The sequence below is a fragment of the Bicyclus anynana genome, chromosome 10 (assembly GCF_947172395.1).
Source record: "Bicyclus anynana chromosome 10, ilBicAnyn1.1, whole genome shotgun sequence".
Taxonomy (NCBI): Eukaryota; Metazoa; Arthropoda; class Insecta; order Lepidoptera; family Nymphalidae; genus Bicyclus; species Bicyclus anynana.
Window position 1 is genome coordinate 1,237,803 of NC_069092.1, and position 23,459 is coordinate 1,261,261.

The following is a 23,459-nucleotide window of genomic DNA, read 5'->3' on the forward strand; positions in this document are numbered from 1 at the left end:
ATTGTTATTGAAATGTACGTGCGTTGACTCGGCAATATAGGTTAACCGTACACCGGCGCCTATAATTAGGTAGTACAGATCGAGACATCGCGTTAAACGGACATATTTAAAATATGCGAAATCGAAATATAAATAGTTTTTATATTTCATTATAGAAACTAGTTAAAGTAAACGTAATATAAAATGTGTATTTAAAGTACGAAAAAAATTTACTTTTTTTCACATTAAATTTTGTACTGAAAATCTAGAAGATAACACTTGAAATTATAAACAAATAAATATCAATTTTATTTTACACATATAAATAGTAACTAATAGTGATATTTGTAGGGTTATTCTGTAATACATGTGTATTTATTTATGTGGTATATTCGAAGAAAATAGTTTTAAAGATAAATCTGTAAAGACATTAAAATATGTATGTGATATTTTACAACAAGTTATCGTGATAAAAAAAAAGAAACCTATTCAAAATGTCTCGAATGAGTGAGGGTTCTTCAGACCGTAGTCTAGAGAGGCTGAATGAAGTGAAAGCCTTCATCGAAGCCAACAAACGAAACAATGATAAGACAGACGACCACGCGGATGCTGAGCGAAGTCTGACGAAACTGAACGAACTTGTGTTCGAAGATGCTTTTGAAATAACAGGTAGGTTAAATATCGACTTTTTTTTAAACGAACCTTTAGATAGGTTTATTTGTGTACTGAGCACTTACTCTCAATTGTGTTCCAATGTAGGTAAGAATAAGTAGTAACTATATGATAAAAAAAAAAAACAGATAAGTGCTAATCCCGTACAAACCTTTCTTCGTGAAATTCGAAAACAATGCGTAATAAAAATCTGTTTAAGCTTGGGACAATGAACTCTTTCATTCACACACATCTTTGCTTTAATAACTTGTATTAGGTATATATCGGAGACAGTTTTATTCTATAAAAAAAATTATGTCGTAACTAATGTGTTTTGCAAGTATTATAATCTTAAAATTACTTAAAAGCTCAAAATTTGGACTTAAAAATACTTACTTGCATTATACAACAATATTACTTACAAAATATACTTATAGTATTCGCCAATATTACTTGCAAAATATATTTGTAATATACGACAATATTACTTGCAAAATATACTTGTAATGCACCTCACATCCCCGTACGCACGATTTCACACCCGCACAGTCTTTCTTCCCGTCGCCCGCATATCATGGGAGTGTCATCAACAAACTTGCCAAGCTATAGTTGTTTTATAGGGTGACAATGTTAGACGAGCAAATAATAATGATAACTTCGAAAAGTAGGTACGAATACGTATTATATAGGCTTTTCTAAGGGTGCCCTCGAATCCTTCACAGAAAATCTCAATCGTAACTTTTGAAAATGACTCTCATTATCAAAATAAATATGACAGGCTGCAACCCGACTTTAATCATGGCAACTCTGTTGAAAGAAATTCCATAGTTACTCCCTCTAATTCCTATGGAAAGTATTAGTATAGGTATTTAATATTTTTACTGGATAAAACCTAACCAGTTTAGTAGTAGGGCCCCATTTTTTTATTTGCACCACAGCCCCTGGTTACCTAGCAACGCCACTGCAGGAAGATATGTGATTCTGCAGGGGTTCTGTATTTTCTTTTGATCGCTGCAAAATAACGAAACCTAATATATATAAACTGTAACTACTTTCATTTCATCATTATTTACCCATATTCGGCTCACTGCTGAGCTCGAGTCTTCTCTTAGAATTAGAGGGGTTAGGCCAATAGTCCACCACGCTGGCCCAATGCGGATTGGCAGACTTCACACACGCAGAGAACTAAGAAAATTCTCTGGTATGCAGGTTTCCTCACGATGTTTTCCTTCACCGTTTGAGACACGTGATATTTAATTTCTTAAAATACACACAACTGAAAAGTTGGAGGTGCATGCGCCGGACCGGATTCGAACCCACACCCTCCGAAATCTGAGGCAGAGTTCATATCCACTGTGCTATCACGGCCTTTCTTTCATTTAATAGGTCCATATACAACCTACATAAAATAATATGATTCATAATAATATGCAAATTTTCACAGCTGGATAGGTATTGTATGGTAAAATTAATTTACAATTAGTTACTTTCTAATCGGCTGTGCAACTGTTATAATTTAATTAGCGATTGTTAACCCACTTTTTATTTTATTCTGTAACAAAGTATCGTATAGATATACATCTATATGTTACAGCATATGAGGCGTGATAGCCCAGTGGATCCTCTGCCTTCGATTCCGGAGGGTGTGGGTTCGAAACTGGTCCGGGGCATGCACCTCCAACTTTTCAGTTGTGTGCATTTTAAGAAATTAAATATCACACGGTGAATTTTCTTAATTCTCTGCGTGTGTGAAGTCTGCCAATCCGCATTAGGCCAGCGTGGTGGACAAACCCCTCTCGTTCTGAGAGGAGACTCGAGCTCAGCAGTGAGCCGAATATGGGTTGATAATGATGATGATGATACCTATAAGTTATGTAGATGCATACAGTTTTAAAAATTGTATTAATTTTTATTACAAATTGGGACGAATGCTTCAAATAATATACCTACAATTAAAACTAAAGTTAATGAAAAAAAACCGATCGATCGAAATACCCAGGGTCAAAGGTCTTACCTACGTGTGTGATTTTTTTGGAACAAACTGTAAGTTTTGTAATCTATACGATTATTTCTAAGCATAGCAATATTTTCCCGGTTTAAGAAAAGCTGAACTTCATATTCAAGAAGTCGGCACGAAATTAAATATCACGTGTCTCAAACGGTGAAAGGAAAACATCGTGAGGAAACCTGCATACCTAAGAATTTTTTTAATTCTCTGCGTGTGTGAAGTCTGCCAATCCGTATTAAGCCAGCTATTTGGCGTAACCCCTCTCATTCTGAGAGACTCGAGCTCAGAAGTGAGCCGAGCAGTTGATAACAAGTCGGCGCGAATCACTTGTTCAAAGATGATGACACAATATGCCTACTTTATCAATAAGTTTAAGTATAACGACCAGTTTTACATGATTATCATTAATTTATGTACGTAAGCACTGATAAACGTCGCGCTGTCGATGGCATGGCGCGTCGAATACGTAGACGGAAAGCTTTATTATCTTTATTTATGTAAATTACAATATTTATAATAACCGGGTTATGTACACGATATATTGCGATTGAAAAATAATATGAAAATTAGCTAGCCCTAACTAAAAAAGGAAAAAAGAGGTATACGCATCTTCTAGACAAGGGATGTTCGAGCCTTTATCATTGTTTTTTCATATTGTGACCTTAAAATACTTAACTGAATTTTCTCAGGTGCTTTTTTATGTTTATCTGTCTGAATGTTTGTCCGGGCTAATCTCGGGAACTATTAATGGACTTTTCACTGGATGACGATGAGGATCTCCTCATTGGAAAGATATTGAAAACGTACTTTATTTCCCGTAAAATCAATGATTTTTAACGCCGCAACTACTAAACCGATTTGGCTGAAATTTAAAACGAAGATGGATAATACCCTGGATTAACACATAGGCTACTTTTCATCCCGGAAAAATCCATAGTTCCCGCGGGATTTGTGAAAAGTGAATTCCACGCGGGTCTGAATTTCACGTCGAAGAATATGCGGGTGTTGAAACATCGCGGACGCTCACACCGACGGCGATATATATAAAACTCAATTATAAGCATGTAAAAATCTCTAAAATATTGACGTGATTGAATTTCATGCTGTTTAATAAATACGCGCCTAAAAGTCCGCGGTTATTTGTATTGGGTTACTTATTATCAGGAAATCTCGGGACCTTGACTTTAAAATGGTTCGTATGAGTTGATTGCATTATAAAAGTACCTGCCTCATACACAGGGCAGCCATGTCGGTCAATGGCATCGACATAAACAGGTATATAATGCTTAATCGTGTTAAAAACTGCATTCTTGGTACTTTTCCCGTAAAATTTTTACTTAAAACGTGTTATGCAATAAAAACAATGTTTGATCAGACATTAACAGTACCTACTACAAACTAAAATACGTATTTCGTCAAACATTTTTGGTATATTTTGCACTTTCTCCCTCAAGTCACCTCAAGTATAGCTAATTCATTTTTTCATACTAGGTATTATTGAAAAACAATCAGGTATTATAATTATGTATTGTAACATTAACAGCTCCGATTTTGGTATCAAAAAGAAGTTCAAAAACTTGGATGGTTGAGAGTATAGATGTAAGGTCGGTTTAAAATGTAAGTAAACTTCTTCTAAAATGTTAGTAGTGTGTGCGTGATATATATAATATAATTAATATGTAGAGTTTGGTATACCTACATAATATGTAGATACATATGTTACGTGTACCTACTGGGTAATGTAGGCAGGTAGGTACTTTTTATTGATTTTTTAACTACCTAATTAAAACGAAATTCGATGTCAGATGACCACAATTTATCCTTTAATGAAGTATAAAACACATTTATTTCATTTTCGTAGTCGAGTTTTAAACTGTTTAAAATGGTTTAAAACTGCAGAATTTAATTTAAAATGTTTTAAATCGGTTTATTTACATATATAGTTGAAAGTGTGACTGTGGACCCTCGAAACCAGACGGCCTGATCACTTTTGGCGTTATTTTAGCATCAAATCAATACGAACCGCATTATTCGTATTCCCATTGTAAACGAAAACGTCCATGTCAATTGGGCAATATCCAACTACGTTCTCTATGATATCCACTTATGGTTGTCAATACTCAAAAACACCGGATGAATTTTTTAGTGCTCCATTTGCCCTACCGTCTTACGTTACGTTCTTACCTATAGAAAATAGATGGCACATAAAATGGCATTTCAACTATTAAGAAATGACAGCAGTGTCTATCCATATAAAATTACCGAGCGTAAATATAATCACTACGAATTTAAAAACCATAAATCTTTTGAAATCGTGCGAATAGTTATAGACTGACTCAATAAAAGTATGTTAATTTTATTAAACAGGTATGAAAGCAAAAAAAGATATTCAAATTTGTCGAGCCGTTTCCGAGTAAATAAGAAAAGAACATCAAATATTTTTTAGTGTTCCGTATCTCTAAAGAAATAAAAACGAATCCCTTCTATGATAGTTTTTCACAAATCTCACGTGAACCATGGATTTTTTCGGGATGAAAAGTAAGAAAAGGTGAAAAGAGTGAAATCTATTTCCATTCCAAATTTCAGCCAAATCGATTCAGTAGCCGCAGCGTAAAGGAAGAACAAACATACAAACTTTCGCCTTTATAATATTAGCACTGTAAAAATATATAATACTGTGATATTAGTGTGTACACAAACCTGATTAAATACGGTTACCTACTTTGAACGTTATTCTTAGTGGACTAGTCTGACTTACACTTGTCCTGTTATTAAATATACTTAATATATACGATTTTGTATTAATTAAAAGTGATTTGTTACTGTCCGCTTCGACATAAAAAATAGAAAAAAATATTTTTTTAGGCTTATCGACAATCTATGCCAATGAATATTCGATACGACTCGTGATGCCGACAATAAAATAAATTAATATTATACTCAGGAACGACCGGATTATGAATTCACAAACCTGAATTTTTTTATACAACTGCGTTCATTATCATTATCATCATTGTCAGCCTATTTAAGGACCCACAACCGGGTCAAGCCAGTCAGTATGCGTAACATGCGGCCTACGACATTTATGTCGTAAAGAGAAATAGACAAAATATCCACCAATGGCGGCGAAGTAGTCCCAATCTCATCATCCCATCCTGATGCAACGAAAGATTTTTTTTTTAATTCTCTACAAGTTAGCCCTTGACTACCTCTCACCTAATGTTTTAAGTGTTGATGGAAGCGAGCTGACTTGATAAGAGCAGGATGAAAATCCACACCCCTTTCCATTTCTACACGACATCGTAACGGAACGCTAAATCGCTTGGTAGTTTGCTAGTAGGGTGGTAACTAGCCACGGGCGAAATTTTTAATTTTATTAAAATTATGAAAACCTCAAGCTGCCCAGCCGGGGATCGAACCCAGGACCTCCGTCTTGTAAATCTACCATTAATACCACTGCACCACACAGAGGCTGTCAAAAGTTAATATAGTACCTATTACTTAGCCTGAACCAAGCTATGCTGAACCAAGATAATATTCAGCTTTCCTCTTCAGGATGTCGTATGTTTACTATAGTCTGGCATATTCGTTGATGACACTCCCATGATATGCGGGCGACGGGGGAAAAGACTGTGCGGGTGTGAAATGGTGCGTGCGGGGAAGTGAGGTGCATCAGTCGTGGGTGTTGCATTCATTTCTACACGTCCCCCGGCCCGCGCGGAACGAACGAAGTTTCCAAGCTATAATCAACTAACCAATGAGTTCCTAAACTACTTCGAACATACAGAGTTGTACGCTTAACGATAAATCGTAATACTTATCTCTTGAAATAAAAAAAATAAATCAAGGAAATAAAAATGCTGTTGACCCTACACTTAAGATATGTTTACCCTTGAGTCCCTAGCACGAGATCGAATAATATCTCGAAAAGGTACTTACTATTCGATACTTTTTCAAGTTTTGGAAATTATACTTTTTGCCATTTAAAATTATTTTCAATCTACACTAATATTAAAAGTAAGTATTTTTTTCTTGTCTGTCAATTTGTACCTAAAGGTTCCGAAATAATTGGACATAAAAAAAATTCTTTTACCAATGAAAACCTACGTTATCAGCGAGTAACAAAGGCTATATTTTTTCCCCGTAATCTTTACAAGAACGGGAACTGCGGGGGTAAAATCTATTTATACATATACTAATATATAAAGCTCAAGAGTTTGTTTGTTTGGTTGAACGCGATGATCTCAAGAACTACTGGTCTGATTTGAAAAATTCTTTCAGTGTTAGATAGCCCATTTATCGAGGAAGGCTATAAGCTATATATTATCCCTGTATTAATACAGGAACGGGTACAACGCAGGTGAAACCGCGCGTCGTCAGCTAGTAATAAATAAAACTCGTAATAGAAGAAATACGTTCAAACGATCGCAATTTCGTACTAACGGTATTGTCTTGTTGTTTTTTCATTGCGCTGATCACACTCGCGGGTAAGTGACCCCAGACTCGGTCTATGACCTGAATACGGGCTCGATTGTAAGGCATACTCACCTAGACTGCGCTTTTTGATTGATATAGGCTTTGATACAGGCTTTCATCATAAAAGTATTAGGGAGAATTTTTGCAGTAGTACAATTCGGTGACTGCTTCTCTGGGGAAGTACTATACTATAAGATTACTTCTTACTGCTAGCAGTAGTAAGAAGTAATCTTATAAAATACTACATGTACTGTTTACTAAGCTTATTTTTGCTGCCAAGCTACATTGCTATGTATATTTACCGGTGTAATAAATCCATTACCTGCGGGTTTTGTAAAAATCCGAATTTTACGTGGTCTTGGGGGTCCACTAGTTATTACTACACAAAAATACGCAACGAGCTTTGTGACATTAGTTCTGCCTACAATAACACACAGTATGAAAAATAGAATGAGTATAATCTTTTTAACTTAAAAATGGAACTGACTTCAAAGATGTATTTCAGTTATTTTGATTTTAAAACAGAATTACTTGTATCGATTTCATGTAAATAAAATGGGAGTAAGCTAAAAGTAAGTTCTTTTAAACAAAAAAGAATTTTAAAAACATACATACAGCCGAACGTAGAACATCCTCCTTTTTGGAAGTCGGTTAAAAATTGGTTAGTAAATGACGAAGTTATAAGGTAACAAACATAAAAAAAAACTTATAAATCATACGTGTCGAATTGAAACCTTCTCCTTTTTTTGAAGTCGGTTAAAATAGGTCTATATGACTCAAATTACGTTACCCACAACAAATTGGATCATAGTATTAAGCAACATAATGTGACTTCGGTATCCGGGTCACGGACAGTTCGAGCACCTCACCTCAGACCAATTACCTGTGGACCCAAATTCACCAACAAAACTGTTTATCGTTTAGGTACTGAGGGGGACGAGGTAAACTCACACATAGAAAAAAAATACACCAATAATAAAAAGCATATATGAAATATATTCTGTGTCCTTACACTACACACAACTATAAATTCGATTCGCAATACACACATGTGTATTTTTTACAACAAACACATCGCTTAAACTCGTTACACAGAATATTCGATTACTTGATCGATGTTTTGCTGTTTCGGTTGAAGAATTGATTCTTTTTAGATATTGCTTTAATTACAAATTTGGTTTAATTAGGTTAGAAATACTTACAAACTTATTGACCGCTTTTTATTCCAGTCATCTACACAAACCTGCATGTTTAGGCAGCAGCAGGACATACGACGAAAACGATTACAACATTGAATCATCGATTCTATAATAATAGTTTTTATAAACGCGTTAGATCGTTGATCTCATACATTGACAGAGGGGTAACATCTAGCGAGGCAGGTCCATAGGTAATTGGTCTGAGCTTGGGAGTGATTGATTGTTTCATGATACAACAGGTGTAACTCCGCCAAGTTTTCGTTTCTGAGCTGCTAATGTGAATTTCTTGGCATAAAGAAAAACTTAATATCTTATAACTCGACCGGCGATCCAATTCTAGGACCTCATGATCCGTAGTCAATTAGTTTAACTAATATCTCCGGACCTAAGAGGCAGTTAGCTAAAACAAACGACTATTAGGAAACCTATTACATCTATACTAATACTAGTTGACGCCCGCGACTTCGTCCGCCCTTAGACCTATTTAATCCGGCATTATCGCAAAATCGGTTTGTACAGCAAGCGGTTTTCAAGGTTTCACCTTTCGCATTTAAATACTCGTATTAAGATTGTAAAGAGATTTTGTGAGGTTGTAAAGGTAATCTCTGAAAACCAATCAATTTTGAAAATTATTTAACCAATAGAAAGCCATGTTATTTGTGAATGTCATAGGTTTTATTTTAAGTTCGTATTCTCACGAGAACAGGAACTATGTGGGTGAAACCACGGGGCATTAGCTTGTACAAAATACAACTGTGACTCAAATAACAATTGGATTAACATTAAGCCAGATAATGTAACGTCACTTCACCCAGGTCACGGTCGGTTCAACCACCTGGTGCTGCTGACCTGCGGGCTCATCATGCTCAACGTGTCCATGGAGTCGGTGGGCATGAGCTACGTCATCACAGCCGCAGAGTGCGAGCTGAAGCTCACTAGTGAGCATAAGGGACTGGTGAACGCTGCTGCTTTTATAGGTAAGGGAAACTACATACAATGTACCTAATGTATCATAGAATCGATGATCATTGATCACTGTCATTCGCACGGCCCACGGAACTGACAGAAGATTATATGGGAACTTGTCAAATAGTTGCTCCCCGCTTAGCATAGGGAACAACTTTTGTGAGCCATTTTATCCACTTGATTCCTAAATGGACGACCGGTCGCCCATCGTATCCGTTACGTGACATGTAAAAAATATAAAGTAACTACTACTACTAAGGGCAATAGGCGAGCACAGTATCATGCTCCGCGCGATAGAGGAATATAAAGATTTTTTAAATGGCTCATAACGGTAGTTTAAAATCGCATTCCCTGACTGTCGGCTTCTTCAACGCAGACGGGCTTTTCGATGAAATACTCGCGGGCAGCGAATGGTTAAGAGATTATAATATACCGAAAAGTACCACGTTAAATTGTAATCAGTACGTTCGGTTCACAATATATCGACAGATTACATTATCCGCGAGTAAAATTATAAACTAACGTATTTTATAATTTAACGGTGACATATACAGTATTATGTCTCTGGGTAAGGGACATTGTCCTCCATTCATAGATAAAGAAATAAAGTTTATGAGGTTGTAGGATGTAATTTCTGTATATACTTACTGAACCCTTTTGATTTTGAAAATTCCTTTGCCAATAGATAGCCACCTTATTTTTGAATGTGGTAGGCTATATTTTGTCCCCGTATTCAAACGGGAATAGAAAGAAGCCGCTAGGCTTTTGCTAGTCGTTTTATAAAAGCCTAAAGTTTATCAGCTTATGCTCCTATCATAGGTAAGTCAACTCAGAAAATTTCACCGAGGAGGCTTGTGGGAGGCAGCAGCAATTGTGATTCCTGATTACAACTGAGGTTGCCACGAGTACAAAAGTACCCAATTTCTTTTAAGTTGTGTATTGGAGCTATAAAAACTAATTTATTGGTGGGAATCATAATTAAACAAACTAATTTTAAAAAATAAACGTAATTAGTACTGCAAAACAACGTACTTTAGAAAAATTGTTGAAATCAGACGAGGTATAGTTGTTGTATGTTTGTACAGGCATCATCAGCACGTCATTCCTATGGGGCTACCTGGGCGACAGGTTCGGCCGGCGCGCCGTCATGCTGCCCGCCATGGTGGCTTCGGCCGGTTTCTCCATCGCCTCCGCCTTCTCTACCCACGTGTGGATGCTGATGATACTTCGGTTCTTTACTGGTTGTCTGTGAGTTTCCTACTAATATTATAAACGCGAAAGTTTGTATGAATGTTTGGATGTATGTTTGTTTGGATATTTGTTACTTTTTAACGCCGCTAGTACTAAAGCGATTTGTCTGAAATTTTGAATGAAAATAAATTTTACTCTGGATTAACACATGGGCTACTTTTATCCCGAAATAATCCATGGTTCGCGAGGGATTTGTGTAAAACTAAATTCCACGCGGACGAAGTCGCGGGCGTCCGCTAGTATAAACTAATTATGTAACGATACGATCCACCGATTCGCATTGAAGCAGAGTGGTGAGTATAAGCTCCATATACCCTTTGCTTTAAGGAGTGAAGCCTTGCACTGAAGTGAAGGCTATTAAAATAGGCAGTATAAACTCATAAACATTAAATAATAATTAAAATTAAATTAAAACCACAAACATTCAGTACATTACATTTAGTTTTAAATCTAGAATGGTATAGGATAGGCCTATGCCATTCTCGTTTGCACTGCCATATTGCATGGTTTAGATAGTAATTTTCATCACCGGAAAATGTCGACATCCAAATGCTTGGTATCGTGGAGTTTAGCCTAAGATAAGTACTACTAGGTACCCACTAAATATACTCCTATATACATACCGACTGTCTCTGTTAAACTTTGCAATAGCGTAGTGTACAATGTACATTACAGTACCATCTTAATCCTACTTATGATAAACGCGAAAGTTTGTTACTCTTTAAGGCTGCAACTATTGAACCGATTTGGCTAAAATTAAATTAACAAAGATAGATAATACCCTGGATTAACACATAGGCTACTTTTCATCCCGAAAAATCCATGACTACCGCTGGATTTGAGAAAAACTACCACCACCGCTGGATTACCACGCGGACAAAGTCGCGTCCGCTAGTTTACAATACATTACCGGGCAGCTATAACCTTGTTCCAGAGTGTCGGCGTCCAGTGCAACAGTGTACGCGTATCTAGGAGAGATGCACACCAGCTCGCGTCGCGCCGCTGCCATCGCCTGGGGATCAGCTTTTATATCCTTCTCCTTTATGATATTGCCAGGTGAACTTTAATAATATCTATACTAATATAAAAGCTGAAGAGTTAATTTGGTTGAACGCGCTAATCTCAGGAACTACTGGTCCGATTTGAAATATTCTTTCAGTGTTAGACAGCCCATTTATCAAAAAAGTTTATAGGCTATAGATTATTCCCATAATCCTACGGGAACGGAAACCACGCGAGTGAAACCGCGTGGCATCAGCTAGTAATTAAGATACATTTTAATAGCCATTTCAAAGCAAGGCCTTTTTAAAGCTTATACTACGCTGTTCATAACGTTGGTGTAGTATTTGTAATTAAAATAAGTGTTTTTTGTCTCGCGCGTATACGTCACAAGTGCAGGCTTAAATCGACGAATACTTACAGTTAGCTTTTCTTTAAAAAAAAAAACTCAAAGCATTGAAAAGTTGGTAGTTTGTTCCTCGGTTCGATCTCAATCATTAACATAATAATAGTTCGTAACTGTACAATTGTAGAATACTGTAGGGTTATTATGTATCTCGGTGTACCATTCAAATAATGAGTCACTACATCGTTTTTCATCATATTTTCGGTTATGCAATAATCTAACATCATATTTTCGTTTATGCAATACTTAATTTAACATCGTATATTCAACGAAAATTACATAAATATCTTCATTTTACGTAATGTGGCAGTAATATTGAAGTAGCAGTAGCAAATAGTAAGATTATTTTAACGACAAACCGTTATTTGTGTATTTTCGTTGAACTAATCATGTTAGATGATCGTAAAACAAAAAAAAATATCTGCCATTTGATGTAAATTGACGTAGTTAAGATGATTTTGTTGAAATAAGTATGTAAGATGATCACAAATACGAAAATACGAAGAAAAAACGATGTAGTCACTTATTATTTGAATGGTACACCGAGTTACATAATAACCCTGCTGGTCCAAATTGAATTTATAATAGTCATAAAAATAAAGAGAGTCCTCGAAAAAGCACGCCGCAACCGATTTAGCTTTTAAATTTTAACCTAGAACATATAGGCTATAGATTTCTTATCCCGGAAAAATGGATGGATCCCGTGGGTTTGTGAAAATTGAATTTCATGCGAACGGAAAATGTGAAAGTTTCGATAGATGTTTGTTACTCAGTTACGCGAAAACAATACAACGAATTTTCATTAAGTTTATGCCTGGAACAACACAGGCTACTTTTTCAGTTTTAGCCACACAAGATCTATGCAGGTTTAATCGCTAAGCAAAGCTAGTATATACTTAATTGTATATAATATTTATCAACTTGGCAAGGTTACAATTGGACTGATTTATTACTAAATTGGTGCAATAATAATGATAACAGTTGGTCAGCCGATTCACCTAATTTGATAACGCCTGTTTGCGTTAGGAACAACCAATGTCAACTATTTGCGATAATTTTACAACTTTAGATCAGGGGCATCAGGGGTACCAAAACTATTAAGATAAGGGAACATCAACCTTTTAATTTATGTTTTTTTTTTCATTTCATTCGCAAATAGTTAAAGCGCTTATAGTGAAGAACATAGCACTTAGTAGTAGGTTTTGTAGCTTTTTGTAATAGCTAGCATTGCATGATATTAGGTATTATTACATTATTACGATGTCACAAAGAGAGATACAAACGTGTCAAATATTACCCGCCTAATATACATACTAGCGGTCGACTGCGACTTCGTCCGCGTGGAAATCAATGTAAATTTTCGACACCTATTTCACCTCTTGGGTTGAATTTTATAAAAAATCCTGAATAACATTATGTTTCGTATTTTTTAACATTTTTTTTAAAAACTGTAACTCTAAAAATTAAGGACTTTCCATACAAACTTTCAACCTCTATTTCACCTAGGGTCAAAAAGTATGTTTTGCTCCAAGGTCCCATTTACCTTATGCCAAAAATTCATCTAGATCGGTTCAGCCGTTTAGCCATGAAAAGGTAACAGACAGACAGACTGACTTACTTTCGCATTAATAATATTAGTATAAGTAGATAAACTTTCTTAGTACCTAGGTACCTGAAAGGTTTAACAAAGGTGTCTTCGCAGGTCTAGCCTGGGTGATAATCCCTGGTACTTGGTCATTCTCGCTGTTCGGTTTCAACATGGTGCCTTGGAGGGTGTTCATATGGTGTTGGTGCGCGCCCGGGTTGGTGGCAGCCTCCGCGTTGCTATGGTTACCGGAGAGTCCGCGATACTTATTGTCCTCTAGCGGCCCCGACAAAGCGCTGCCGATACTGGCGAAAATGTATGCCTACAATCATGCCACTAGCGAAGGAAACTATCCAGTGAGTTTTTTAATTTCTTTTTATTGTACTTCCACAGAATAGAGAATGATACAGAATGAGTCTTTACAAACCCATAAAAAAAACAAACGTATTGTTGCTATCAACCATATCTTATTATTATAGGTATACCATATTATCATTAATTTTTTTCATAATTTTTGTTTCACTAACAACAAATAAGTAGATTAATATCATAATAGACTAATAATTATAATTAATAACAACATAAGTATAACAGTTTTTAAAATAATTAAAAACATAAGACGCCATTTTTCTTGAACAATATTGAAAATTTCCTACTCTCTGACTACTCTACTACTGAGTACTCGAGAATGTATTATGCACGCCATTGACGATCAATGATTCTCACGTTTCTGCAGCACCCACGACTGTAACTGCTCGCGTATTGGTCGCTGCGTGCATGACGGCTCGACTTAAGAAACGTCTTCCCTGCCGTTTGCGCTGCAGAAACGTGAGAATAATTGACCGTGTCTGACTTTAGTTTTTGAATTTGTATTTAGAATGGCTGCATCACTGTCGTGTTCCGTGCATAGTATCTGGCTATTATTCTTTAATCTACTTCACGCACCAACTCGTTGGTCTATGGTCTGGCAAGATCATTGATGACACTCCCATGATATGCGGGCGACGGGAGGAAAGACTACGTGGTTATGAAATCGTGCGTGCGGGGAATGGAACTTCGCTTTGACTGTCAACCTGACCTCAGACCAATTATTGTATAGAACCTGCCTCGCTAGACGTTACTTTTCTGTAACGTAACGTCTAACAAATTATATGATCAACGATCTAATGCGATTATAAAAACTGTCTCTATAGAATCGATGTTAAATAGTTGTAATCGTGTTCGTCGGTTAAAGAGCTCCGTTAAAATACCTTTTTTTTTGTAATTGAATTGTGTAGAAAACGGGCAAAAACTTCTAGTTTAGTATAAGATATATACCAAATCTAAGCTCGCTTTCCTCAGAAAATGACAGACAATTTTGTTTGTGAATGTGAGTGCGATACAGGTCCTTCTATAATCGGTCTGAGCCACTGACAAAGGCTACTGCGGCTCAAACCATAAATACTTGCAGGTGGAAAGGATAGTGACGGGCACCATAGAGTCGTCAAAGACGGGCGGGTTCGTGGGCGCAGTCCGGAACATCGCTCTGCTGTTCCGACCGCCATTGCTGCGCTGCGTGTGTATCTCGCACACGCTCATGTTTGCTGTCTTCATGCTGTAAGTAGAGAGAGCATATCTTGGAATTACTTCGATTTATTCATAGATATTTGCTGGCGGCTCGAGACGGTTGTGCTTGGATTGGAAGTCCAAGCAATAGGCTTATGTCCAGCATTGGATGTCTATCGGCTGATAATTTTACTTATAAAAAAAGTAACATTTTAACCAGAAGTTGTGTAATCCGTTCGGTCCTGGGCATTACCAGTTTGATGCCGGACGAATTGCACAACTTACATTTTCCGTTGTAATGGTTAGGCTGATAATATTATTATATAAAATAATATATAAGGGCTTTTGCGTTGGATCGTTGATTACACTTAGCTCATTCGCACGAGAGTTTTTAACAGACGTTAATAAAGCGTTCAAATAAAGTATGAAGTGAAATGAAGGTTTATTTCCAACGCCCAAAATTAAAAATGCTAAAAAAAGCGTCGTATTTTAAAAACGCTGTCATGTGAAAATGTAGGTACCTACTTGGAAATGTCATCACCATCATCATCATCATTAACAGCCGATGGACGTCCACTGCTGGACACAGGCCTCTTGCATGGACTTCCAAACAAAACGGTCTTGAGCCGCGAGCATCCAGCGGCTCCCTGTAACCCGCTTGATGTCCTCCGTCCACCTAGTAGAGGGTCGACCAACACTGCGCTTTCCAGAGCGGGGTCGCCATTCCAGCACCTTGGGACTTGTAAAATCCGTTCGATACGATCCGAACGATGCGGATCAGTGGACGCACTTCTTTAACTTTCTATCTAGCGTCTGCTTGGCCTTCGCATTAATTGTGTCAATCAATTTATAATTATAAATTCTAGATAATATTAAATAAACATTGTTTCTTGCTAAACTGTTTTTAAATGGAAATGAAAATAAATGGCTATTAACGGATTGTTTTATTATCGATCAATTATTTCAGTTAAGTTATAATTTTTAATGAATATTACAATTTATTCAAATGCTATTGAAAACCGTTTACATTAATCTGCATTGATTGCGTTTAGTGATTTTTAATTAGATTTAACCGTGATAACCCTGTGGATACGACCTCTGCCTCCGGTTCCGGAGGGTGTGGGTTCGAATCCGGTCCGGGGCATGCACCTCCAACTTTACAGTTGTGTGCATTTTAAGAAATTAAATATCATTAAATATCACGTCTCTAACGGTGAAGGCAAAACATCGTGAGGAAACCTGCATACAAACCTGCATACATGAAGTCTGCCAATCCGCATTGGGCCAACGTAGTGGAAAATTGGCCTAAATTCCCTCTCATTCTCAGAGGAGACTCGAGCTCAGCAGTGAGCCGATTATGGGTTGATCAAATCAAATTAGATTTGGTTTTAATCAAAAACATTCGTCTCGTGATGTTGAGCGGTTGCCGATTTTTGTTAGATTAATAGGCTAGTTGGCACTTTTCTTTAATTTTCTTGAATTGTTCATTATAGTTCTACTAGATTGAGACAAGATTACATGAACTCTTTTTTTTTTTTTTTGACAATACGAGCCAAAACGTCTGTCTGTCTGTCCAAATCTTCGTACAAAAATTCGATAACTTAGGTGGTCCCTTTTAACCCTGAGTTTGTATGACCAAGGTCGAGTGGTCTGTACGTGTGGGTGCCGGACATACTCAACAGCATGCTGAGGAGCACCAGCGAGGAGAGCGTCACCATCTGCCACATCATACATGACAAGTTCGACAGGGCGAGGAACTTGAGCGTGAGTCTACCCCTACCACAAAATTGTGAAGCGGGGCTTTTATCACTTTTTTTACGTTGGGCCCCTCAGACTCTCAGGGACCAGTATCGCACCTAAATTTACAAACAAAATTGTCTTTCATTTTTCAAAGAATACGAACTTGTAGCTTTGGTATATACCTCATACTTATCTAGTAGTTTTTGCCGTTTTTTAAACCATTTAACTATAGAAAAAGCTGTTTACGGAGCTCTTAATCCGACGAACACGATAACGACTATGAAACATCGTTTCTATATTGACGGTTTATTTAGTAGCATTAGATCATTGCTTACACTTACCTAGAACATAATATGGAAGGTCTAACTTCGAGAAGGAGGTAAACCGTCGAATCCAACTCGGCTGGGCTGCATTTGAGAAACTTTGCGATAACTTTTCGTCCGAAATTTCTCAGTGCCTGAACACATGTCTTTGAACAGTGCGTATTGCCAGTCAGAGCGCTAACTATGGGCTTTATAAGAAAGCTCAGAGTCACAAAATGGAACGAGCTATACTCGGAGTATCTCTGCGTGATCGAATCAGAAATGAAGAGATCCGCAGAAGAATCAAAGTCACCGACATATCTCAACGTGTCGCGAAGCTGAAGTGGAAAGTTCTCTCAGCAGTTTTCCACTTTTACAATAATTCTGCAGGCAGGAGATGACCTGCCAGATAAAAATACGGGCCTCAAGGCTATGCCTCCTTGCCCGGGTAAAGCGCGGAGGATCTTGTAACCTCGGACAACCTTTTGAGCCACTTTCGGGGCAGAGACCTTTCAGCCTAAGGGTATAAATAGATGTCAATACATGTGCAGATTGCAATTGATGGACTGCAAAAATAATTCTCTCTGTAGTTCAGTAATTACATGTATTTTTTGTGTGTCACAGTTGGCAGCACCAGACCAAGCGTGTCACACGGAAGTGTCGGTGCGCGTGTTCCCCATCTCCATGGGCATGGGCGCCGTGTTCGCCGTCACCTACCTGGCCATCGGCGTGTTCATCGGCAGGATTGGCAGGAAGACGCTCTATTGTAAGTCTGTAACTAAGTAGGTATGGTCAGAGTATTTCTGTGTGCATGAATTAAAAATGAGGAGATCCGCAGAAGAACCATAGTCACCGACATAAAAGGTTAGTGTTAGTAGGGCCGATGTCATCAAGCGGGTTCCTACAAACCGCTGGATGCGTGCAGCTCGAGAAAGCGATGCTAGGAAGTCCTGACAAGAGGCCCATACCATATCCAGTATTGGTCGTCTAGAGGCTGGTAATAATGCTGATGTGCTCCCCATCAGTGCTGTGACAATTAAAATAATGCCTCTAGTGAGAGCATAAGGCAACGAACTGTAAGGCGTAGCTTTTCCTGTGACGTAAGAATTATTTCGATTTTCATACCGTGAATTTCATACCGTGTATACTGAACAAAGTAACAACAGCCATTGGAAAAGCTGAGGACCGGACTGTGTGGAGGGGGAACGTTAACAAAGCATCGAAGGGACTGCAGTGCGGACACGACCTTCAGAAATGAAGAATGCAACCAAGAAGAAGAAGAAGAAGATACTGAACAAAGTTGACAAGAGCAGGAAGACGTAAAAGCATGCCCTTGAGAGAAGAAAAAGCTTCCAAATATATTTTTTAAGGCATTGTACAATGCATTTTTAACTTGCTTTATTTAATGATTTGTTATGTTTTAATTTTTATTTAATCCCCAGCGAGTATAATGGTTGTATGTGGTGCGGCGACCATCGGAGCAGCGTTCGTCCCGCAGGGCGGGGCCGCCACAGCGCTGCTCATCCTGGCGCTGTGCTCCGGATGCGCCGCGTCCATCCTGGCTGCCATCGCTGTTGATGTGTTCCCCACTTGTCTGAGGTAATTATTTACTCTCCTGCGAGTATATTGGCAGTGTATATGGCAACCATCGGAGCAGCGTTCTTGCCGCAGGGCGGGGCCGCCACAGCGCTGCTCATCCTGGCGCTGTGCTCCGGATGCGCCGCGTCCATCCTGGCTGCTATTGCTGCTGATGTGTTCCCCACTTGTTTGTGGAGACAAAAGTGGCCACAAATGGTTCGTGTCATTTTGTCGTGTCGTGTTCGCTGTCATAAATAAGTTACATAAGTTACAGCTTTTCATCTTTGGTCCATTGGATAGCCTGTGCGGAAAAGGATCATGAACTCCTGAGTTCAAGTTTTCATAAATATACTGAGTTTTACTTCCTTTCAAGACATTCTCAATACATATAGTCTTACCTGTCTAACCATAGATTATTTATAATCTATGGTTAGACAGGTAAGACTATATTAAAATCAAATTGTAGATACCTATAATTATTTATAATTATAGGTATCTACAATTTGATTTTAATGCTAAACCAAGCGGCGTGTTTTTGACAACAGCAGGTACTGTTGTGGATTTCACTACCAAAGGCCCTGGATTCGATTCCCAAGTCAAATTAATTAAGGATTTTGAGTAAAACAATTGAACCCGTATGTTCACAGGGCGATGGCGATGTGCGTTATGTACATGGTGGGGCGCGCGGGTGCGGCTGTGGGCGCCAACTTGCTGGGCAGCACTCTAGACTTGCATTGCCAGCTGGCTTTCACTGTCTTTGGGGCTTTCACTGCGGGTGAGTGTTCTCATTACTTCCCTGTGGCGTGCACAAGGCTTTTAACTAGGTAAGGCTCTATATATACAAATTGTACAAAATGGAAAATCCTGCTTCAATGGAAGTACGTAATGAATCCTCAGGGTATGCATTGCGTTTATGCATATATGAAGTACACGCCACTGTTTATTTATTTATTCGAAAGCCAACGTTGTATACAAAAAACTTATGACTAATTAAACATAACATGCATTAAAAAGTAATATGCTTTATTGTACACCCCACTTACAGGCTAACTCAACATGCGTTTATTTTAATACAATTCTTAATTTACCATTAAAAAAAAGAAACAAAAACTAAATCTACCTACCACTAAAAAAAAAAGAAACTAAAACTGTCATTTCCTCTACGCAAAAAAATTACACCTACTGGTCTAGTAACGTCGAAACTAATGTTACGAAAGTAGGTACTAAAATTACTTAATGTATGAGTTTTAATATTTGACAATCATAATTTTATTTAAATCTTGTACTTAAGTACCTACCACGGACTACGTCGATATTTTTTTAATTCTTTACAAGCTTGACCCTTGACCATAATCTCACCTGATGGTAAGTGATGATGCATTTAAGATGGAAGTGGGCTAACTTGTTAGGAGTAGGATCAAAGTCCACACCCTTTTAGGTTTCTACACGATTTTGTACTGGAACGTTAAATAGCTTGGCGGTACGTCTTTGCCGGTATGGTGGTAACAAGCCACGGCCGAAGCCTCCCACCAGCCAATCCTGGACCAATTAAGAAAACCTCAATCAGTCTAGACGGGAATCGTACCCAGGACCTTCGTCTTGTAAATGCACCACGCTTATAAAAGCCGTCAAATGGTCCGTATTACCTACAAATAAAAAAAATCTTTATTAATTTTGTTTTTCTCTTTCAGGATCAACCTTACTCATAATATTTTGGCCTAAACCAGAAGAAATACGCGAAGAAATGGAACAAAAGGGGTTAACATACTGACACCTATAGGAAGTAAAATAGGGTTATTATAAATCTAATCTAGGCATGCAATAAATCTCAAAATATTTTTAATCCTTCTATAGGGCAATTATCTACCAATGTTTTGAATCGATTTTAACAAGTAACCAAATATTTTGATATGTAGGTGTATTAAAACCGGAACATGTGATATCCAGACAAACTTTCAGTCTTCTTATAAAGAGTTATGTCTGGCCATTGCATGCTCATAGTTTATATATTCTTAGGGTAATTTTAATTCACATACCTACTTGAAAAGACATACTTTGGCTAAATAGAAGTCGGTTAAATAATCTAACAACTTGACTTTATTTAATATTAGGTTTTATCTTTTATCTATTACAAAGTAGTGTCCACTGGCTCTTAACCTCTATAAATTATAATGTATAAATAAGACTGATTATGTTTATACAAGTGCGTTATCTTATATTGTGAATATACCGTTATATTTTAATTAATAAATTATTATTATTAAAATGAAAATGTTTCTCATTTTGTTCTTAGACCGTTATTAATGGTCTAAGATTTTGTTGCTATGTGGCTCCATCTAGCAATTCTACGTTGTACTACTTAGTTACACGACGTAGTGCAAAAAGCACTCAATAGATGGCGTTATATTTAAAAACCTATTTTCGAAGAATTAAAATTTTATATATTAATTACTAAGTATACTATTAACTAAGTAATTATTGTTTTTACTTGTACTTATGTCAAACATAGTTTTAAAGTAACTCTATCTAACAATTATTTACTGAACTCAGTGGCATCCATATTTTCTTTAACAAAAGTGTTACGTAGTACAAAGAGCACTCAATAGATGGCACTAATTTTAATAAAAATGGCAACTGCTAGATGGCGATAGTAGTATTTTAATACAAGGTTTATTTAGCAAGAGCTTTGGCTGATGGTTGTTCTATTTCTGTCTTGCTCAGCAACGGCTTCCAATATTTTAATCCTGTCTAAGAATTGAACTTATGACTTTCCGATCATTGTCATCATTAGACTATTTAAATCGCCTGCAGGGCAGAGATGATTTACCTTAAATCTACCATGCTACTCCAATGTAGGTTGGCGGGCTTAGATTGATTGATACCTAATGCTTGACTCTGTACCAATTGATAATGACTTGAATTGGCGACTTAACGTGCTCTCGCTAACGTGCGAAACGGGTGGGCTGTGCCCACCCTAGAATGGACCTGAGCCCACCCTAGGGTTCTGGGCTACTGTTTCTATTATGATACTAATAAAAGACTTCATGTCGGGAACCAGGAAATAATCCAATGCCAATACGCCAATACAATAAAAATACGCCAATGCCTGTTTCCAAAATTTCCAAGTACTGAAAATTAGTTTAAAGAAAAAGTACGTACCTATATTTCATTTTTTTTATTCTTTACAAATTAGCTCTTGACAATCTCAACTGATGGTAAGTGATGATGCAAACTAAAATAGAAGCGGGCTAACTTATTAGGGGTAGGATGAAAATCCACACCCATTTCTACACGACAACGTACCGGAACGCTAAATCACTTGGTGGTACGTCTTTACTTTCCTTATTTTATACTTTCCTTTTTACTTTACCTCATTTAAGAAAAACTGAAAATAGGCAATGGCGTACACAAGGCCTTTAAGTGGCTTTACTAGGGTAGGCATTATACATACAAATTACACAAAATGGATAATTCCTTATCTAATATGGGTTTACAATGAGTCCACAGAGTCCACAGACCGCTTCAAGCATAGTAAGAGCCTTAGATAATAGCTCATCGGTTAGAGCGGTCGGACTCATCACTGAAAAGTGGTGGTCCTCGCCCCGTTGGTCTATTGTCGTACCCACTCTTAATACAGTCTCCTAATACACTAGTTGGAGGGAAATGGGAATATGAAAAAAAAGAATGGTGTAAGTACCTACCTACTACTCACTTACTACAAGTAAGTGAACTATGGGCAATTGTGGCTTTGACTGATTATCAACCCACATTCGGCTCACTGCTGAGCTCGAGTCTCCTCTCAGAATGAGTGGGGTTAGGCAAATAGTCCACCACGCTGGCCCAATGCGGATTGGCAGACTTCATACGCGCAGAGAATTTTCTTAATTCTCTGGTGTAGGTTTCCTCACGATGTTTTCCTTCACTGTTTGAGACACGTGATATTTAATTTCATAAAAGCACACAACTGAAAAGTTGGATGTGCATGCCCCGGACCGGATTCGAACCCTCCGGAATCAGAGGCAGAGGTCATATCCACTGGGCTATCACGGACTTTTCTAGCATAAGTACTTACCGTTTTTTATATAAGTAAGTATTTAAAACAGTATTATAAGAAACCAAGGATGTACTTTCGTTCTATTACCATAAAGGCGAAGTACCACCAAGTACCTATCTAATATACTAAATAACTTGATATGGAGTAAAAAAAATATTTAAGCATCCCTAACAAGGCGACAAAGGGTTATAAAGGGTTGAAAAGGTAATCTTGGGCAATCTGATGTACATTAACAATAATCGCCAAATAATAAGGGGTGGGTCTCAACCACAAAATGTCAACCCTTTCACACCTAACGGTTATTTAACCCCCCTAAATTACCATCGTCTGAATGGCCCACTTGCCTGGGCTCCTTCCTTAGACTATCACACAGCTCTAAAGCGAAGTTACCTCTGTAACGAACCCTTGGAAGAAATAAAAGCAGAATTTCACAGAACGCAGGACTTCGCAATCCGAAGCCGTATAGACTAACCATTGAACTAACAAGAAGTCAGTTATTATTGATAAGTAATCCTAGTTCATATACATTATTACTCCCTGCCTGCAGTGCCTGTTCCAATGAGAATACTGGGATAAAAGTTTATCACACTCACGGATAACGTGATTTTCTAGTGGTAAAAGAAAATTCAGAATTTACCCCCTACAGAACTACAAACTTTACCACTTTATAATATTAGTTAATAGAAGAGCTCAATACTTTACAGCCCGATTCGAATCCAG

General features: G+C 37.5%; 1 protein-coding gene across 1 annotated transcript; it reads left to right on the plus strand.

Annotated features, from left to right (window-relative positions):
• The first annotated feature begins 94 nt into the window (after positions 1 to 94).
• On the plus strand, positions 95 to 20,957 carry LOC112047920 (synaptic vesicle glycoprotein 2A). Its single transcript, XM_024085223.2, has 11 exons — positions 95 to 648; positions 9,129 to 9,290; positions 10,365 to 10,527; positions 11,465 to 11,586; positions 13,638 to 13,876; positions 14,971 to 15,116; positions 16,706 to 16,829; positions 17,732 to 17,873; positions 18,550 to 18,706; positions 19,333 to 19,460; positions 20,377 to 20,957. The coding sequence occupies exons 1-11, from the start codon at positions 474 to 476 to the stop codon at positions 20,454 to 20,456; spliced, it is 1,638 nt and encodes a 545-aa protein (XP_023940991.1). The 5' UTR covers positions 95 to 473; the 3' UTR covers positions 20,457 to 20,957.
• Positions 20,958 to 23,459: the final 2,502 nt, after the last annotated feature.

What these genes read in the sequence shown, in the direction of transcription:
- LOC112047920 (XM_024085223.2), top strand. Translation starts at nt 474, where the DNA reads ATGTCTCGAATGAGTGAGGGTTCTTCAGACCGTAGTCTAGAGAGGCTG. An exon ending in GAACGCTGCTGCTTTTATAG is followed by an intron (nt 9,291 to 10,364) that starts GTAAGGGAAACT and finishes ATGTTTGTACAG; the next exon opens with GCATCATCAGCACGTCATTC. An exon ending in GTGTTCCCCACTTGTCTGAG is followed by an intron (nt 18,707 to 19,332) that starts GTAATTATTTAC and finishes GTATGTTCACAG; the next exon opens with GGCGATGGCGATGTGCGTTA.